Source organism: Corvus brachyrhynchos, unplaced genomic scaffold (assembly GCF_000691975.1).
Source record: "Corvus brachyrhynchos isolate BGI_N302 unplaced genomic scaffold, ASM69197v1 scaffold67, whole genome shotgun sequence".
Taxonomy (NCBI): domain Eukaryota; kingdom Metazoa; phylum Chordata; class Aves; order Passeriformes; family Corvidae; genus Corvus; species Corvus brachyrhynchos.
The window spans coordinates 126,891-131,862 of NW_008239114.1; the positions used below are offsets into that span (position 1 = coordinate 126,891).

The following is a 4,972-nucleotide window of genomic DNA, read 5'->3' on the forward strand; positions in this document are numbered from 1 at the left end:
CCACAGCAGTTTTCCCTTGGAATTCCTGCTCCAGAGGCACGACAGCGTCCCTGCAGCAGCGCCGGTGTCCCGGGCATCAGCTGCACTCCCAGCTCCTCCTCACTGCACTCCCAGCTCTCCACACCAATTCCTCCTCACGCGGGGCTTTATGGAGCTTTCCCCCGGTGTGAGGAGCTCAGAGCCCCCTTCCCAGCCCCTTCCCAGCCCTTTCCCCTCCCCAGGGTGGTACCTTGTGGCTGAAGGGGTGACACTCGTCCCCCTCCTGCCCCAGGGGGGTGCAGACGCGCAGCCCCCGCAGCCACAGGCTCACGGCACAGCAGATCCCGCTGCCGCACGGAGGGTCCCGCTGGCAGGGCTGGGGAGGAGGGAAAAGCATCGTTATCCCTCTTTTCGGGGGGTTAATGGAGAAATCAGCCCCGAGCTGCTGGGGGCAATCCCTCCTGGGGATTTAACATAAAGGGGGGTTCCCAGCTGTCCCGTTTTGGGTTGAGGTGGGAGTTGTGGGGCATAGCAGGGGTTGGGTTGGGGTGCTGAGGTTTGTGGGGTGAAGGGGAAATTCCTCGTGGATACAGGGATGGGGGGGACACAGGGAAAGCTCGCAGCTGCCCAGCTGAAAGCCGTGCTGGTGCCCAGGGAGAGCAGAAGCAGCGAGGGGTGAACTCATTGTCCATCCTCCCTCCAGGGATACGGCCCGGCTGAGCCTGTGAAACCTGCTCAGTATCCCCCGCTCCCAGGGCTTTTGTTCCATTGCTAACGGGGAGCAGAGCGATTCCAACAGCTCGGCCTCTCCCACCCCAGGCAGGTGCAAAACTCTGGGGAACGAGAATGGGGAAACTGAGGCACGGATGCAAACGCTGCCCCAGCTCAAAACCTCGCCTGGGAGTCCATGAAAGTGCTGGGAAGAGGGGGATGGGGGCACTCTGAGCACGAAGCAGGTCCCATTGTGCCCCCCAGGGTGACCAGAGGGGCTCATGGCACCCCCAAACCCTTCTCTGACCCCTCTGTCTGACGCTTGGTTGGCAGCACAAGGAGAACTGGTGGGATTCTCTCGAACATCCCTGGGGTCACCTCTCCTCAGGGCACCTCTCTCCCGGAGCTCCCAGCACAAACCCATCATGGATGAGGAGCTGTGGGAATTTCAGCTGGGGGAAAAAGCATGAAAACCCACCAGAAAGCAAAATTTCTGTGGTGCAGCTCTAACAGGGTGGCAAAAAGGGGATTTTATGGAGCCTTCCCTTTCCCTGATTCTCCTTGAGCATACAAATCCCCTTGAAACCCCCAAATTCTGTCAAAAACCAGATCCCAGGAATGAGGGACCCTCCCTCACGTGCAAGCTCAGGGGGCTGCAGGCAACCAGGGAGCTGCACATCCAACCCCTTCCCTCCCTCAAAAGGAGCCATTTAAGCCTTGGGAATCATTTAAGGAGCTGCTGGATCTGTCTGGCCCTGGATGGAGGTGGATCCCACAGCCTGCAGCTCTGCAGCTCCGGGGTCTGTAGGGGTTGGGGAGATGCAGCCAAAACCACCCCAGGCTGGAAGGAAACAGCTCTGGCTGTAAGGGAAAAGAGGAGCTAAGAGCCAGCTGAAGTCAGCAAGGAAATTCCCCCAGGTTGCGAAAAGCTGGGAGGCAGCGGGATGGAAAACTCTGCCTTGGTTTTAAACAGATTTTTCACTCCTCGAGGAAAGAGGGGGGTTCAGCCCTGCTGAGACCAACGCCAAGGCTCCTGAAGCACCAGCAAAACCTGGATTCTGTCCCCGAAACTCGCCTTTAGCACCACCCTCGGTCCAGCTCGGGAACACCGAGTCCATGGACAGGGTGAGCATCCACCTGCCCTCGGTGTTCCAACAGCTCCCACCTCTTTGAATGATTTAATCTGGGAGGGAGAAGGAAAATCTGAGGTGTTTGAGCCCTTGTCCCAGTCGGGAACATGCTCAGAGAGACGCCAATAAAGATTTATTAATTTTCCCGTGCTGGAAAACGTCCGGAAATCGCCCATTTCTGACACGGTGTCGAGAGGAGGAGAAGAGCGAGGTGTGGCTTTACCCTCACGGGCTGGGGCTGGGACAGCGGGAGCAGCATCCACGCGTCGGAAAAATGAGCCACGAACGGAGGAAAAATGAAGAAAAACGAAGAAAAACGAAGAAAAATGAAGAAAAATGAAGAAAATCAGCGGTCCCTGTGCTCCTCCCCGAAGCGAGGAGGGCGAACCAGCGGGAGCAGGACTCAGCCCGGTGAGGACGGCGCAGGGGCAGCGGGGGAGGAGCAGGAGGAGGCGCAGGAGCCGCAGGGTCCGGCCTCCCACCCTTTATAACCCTGCGGGTTTTCCCCCGGGATGAGCTCGGGAGGAGCAGATGAGACCTGAATCTCAAACGGTGTCAAAGACAGGTTAAAAAACCACCGGGAAGGGATAAAACCTCCCTCCCTCCCTCCTTCATCCACCTCCCAGGGGGATTTTCCACCGCAGCCGGATTTTCCAGGCACACCTCGATATCCGTGTTTATTCCTGCCGGGTGCACGGGAGAATTTCATGAAGGGTCTGTGATTTTTTTTTAATCAGAAAGAAAACCAAAGAATGAAGTTCAGTTGTTACTCCCTGGCTCGTCAGAGCCCAGCATGCCAAAAGCGTGGCTCCATGACAAATATCCCACAGAAAGAGAGGCTTGGCTGCATTTATTTGGGAGCATAAAGGGAGGCAGAGAGGGGAAAATGTCTTTTTTAGTACTGAGGGTGTGTTTCAATTTGAATATCACGTATAAATATGTTGATTTATGGCTTGAAGTACAACGCGTCGACCTCGAGCTGCTCCTGGGAGCACGGGGGAATAAAAAGGCTGGAAAAGCTGGAAAAGGTGGAATGATCAGCTTATTTTTTAAATCCGTGCATCCTGGGAGGATGCAAGGGAGAACATCCCGATGTGCTCAAGGCTGGGGGGCCTCAAAACAAAACCACTCACTGCAGCTCACAGGGAAGGAATTCCTGCAGCCTCGGCCGTGGGACGTCCCCATGGAGCTGGGACCACTCCTCACCCCGCTCCTCATCCCATGGAGCCCCTCTGGGAGCCCAGCAATACAAAGGTTAATCCTTTTTAGGGTTTATTTTAATCATAAGTAAAAAATAATAACAAAGAAAAATCGAAATACCCTTCCATGGCCAACACCTGGGTGCTTCCACAGTCAAATCCTGGATCCTGGATTCGGCTGGGACTGCCCAGACCAAGCTCCCAGGCCTGCCTGGGGCACAGATGGTGCCTCAGACCCTTCTCAGGACAAGGGCAGGACATAAAACTCTGTTTTTTTCACCCCAAAAGAAAGCTGGGTTTGGGATTCTCACCCAGCAGGACAGATTTTTCCAGCCCTGGGGTCTCAGACTCCTTTCCAGCATTTGGAATTCAATCTCCTTTGGCTTTTCCCACTGAGGAATCAACACCCCGAGGCTGATTTGGGGGCTGGTCCCTGTTGGACCCAGTGCACAGGGACAAATCTGGGATCAGGAGCAGCCCTGTCCGGGAAGCGTGGTCCGAGGTGATGGTTTGGCATTGAAATATGGGTTTGATCAGGCTCTTGTGGTGGTTTTATTTGTTTGTTTGGGTTTTGTTGTTGTTACTGGTTTTTTGGGGGGTTGGTTGGCTGGTTGGTTTGTTCTGTTGGGGTTTTTTTGGTGTTTCTTGGGTATTTTTTGTTTTGGTTTGTTTTTTTGGGGTTTTTTTTGGTGTTGTTTTGGTTTTTTGTTGTTGCTGTTTGGGGTTTTTTTGAGAATCAATCTGGTGCTGAATTGCCAATCGAATGAGTCAAAACCAGCCCCAGCACTCCCTGCCCTCAGCCCAGCCCAGCCCAGGTTTCCATGCAGAGCTGCACCACTGAAGTGTCCCCGACCTGGGCTTGAATTAATTAATCCAAAATCTCTCCTGGCAGAAATCCCGCAGCCGGGAATGGCTCGGGAGTGGTTGTGCTCGAGAGGTTTCCTTGCCAAGGGGCTGACAGGACAGAGGGGAGGCCCGTGTCTCCAGAGGGGTATTTGTATTTGTATTTGTGTTTGTATTTATGTTTGTGTTTGTATCTATATTTGTTTTTGCGTTTGTATTTGTATTTGTGTTTGTATTCGTATTTGTGTCTGTATCTGTATTTGTATCTGTATTTGTATTTGTGTTTGTATTTGTATTTGTATCTGTATTTGTATTTGTATCTGTATTTGTATTTGTGCTTGTATTTGTATTATTTGTGTCCTGTGTTGCCTCTCAGAAGTGGGGAGAAAAGCCCCAAAACAAAGGCAATTTCATTGCAAGCCATTCCCGTGGGCTGGGGTGCAGCAGGAAGCCCCTGGAAACCCTTTGAGCGCGCAGCTTGACCACAGAGAAAGAAAAGTCCAATAAAAAAAAATTTAAAAGTCAAAACCCTGCTGCACTTCGCTTCCCCCTTCAATATCAGTTTAATTTCCCGAGCTGACAAGCCGAGATCCGCGGCCGGGCGCTGCCTCATTTCAGTGCCGCGGGCTCCCGGGGCTGCCCCATAAATCCCCTCCCACCGCCCGCTGCCGGCACGACGCGGTTTTTGGGGGGGTCCTCAGTGGAAAACTGGTCTGAGAGTCCCTTTTAACACCTCTGTGCTCCATGGGGAGAGGATGGGGGTGCTGATCCCGGCCGTATCCTCGTGTCCCTGCATCCCCAAACCTGCATCCCCCGCCGTGGTCCAGCTGCGAGAGGATGCTCTGGCCGGGGAGGGGGTACAGGAGCATCGTTAAAAGCGCACTTGAGTTCCCTTGGGCTCTACAAATCCCGGGCGGTGCTGCGTGGAGGGAGGGGACACAACTCAGCCACGCTCAGGAGGATAAAGTGGAGAAAAGGAAGGGAAAAAACCCAAATATCGCAACTGTGCCGCGTGCTCTGCGGGAAAACGGACAGGCGGGGCGGGCTGGTTTGGGGCTGCGGGTTTGCTGCGGGTCCTCCCGAATCCGGGCACGGTGCCTGCGTGAGGGG

The 4,972-nt window shown here is 54.3% G+C and overlaps 1 protein-coding gene across 1 annotated transcript in view; it reads right to left on the reverse strand.

Annotated features, from left to right (window-relative positions):
• Positions 1-4,731, reverse strand: part of PROK1 (prokineticin 1) — a 5,631-nt gene extending 900 nt beyond the window's left edge. Inside the window, exons 1-3 of the mRNA XM_008638021.2 lie at positions 4,667-4,731; positions 2,213-2,303; positions 230-355 (exon numbers count right to left, since the gene is read on the reverse strand). Coding sequence (XP_008636243.2) covers positions 230-355; positions 2,213-2,303; positions 4,667-4,731 — 282 coding nt within the window. The remainder of the gene's footprint in view (positions 1-229; positions 356-2,212; positions 2,304-4,666) is intronic.
• Between the last annotated feature and the right edge of the window lie 241 nt (positions 4,732-4,972).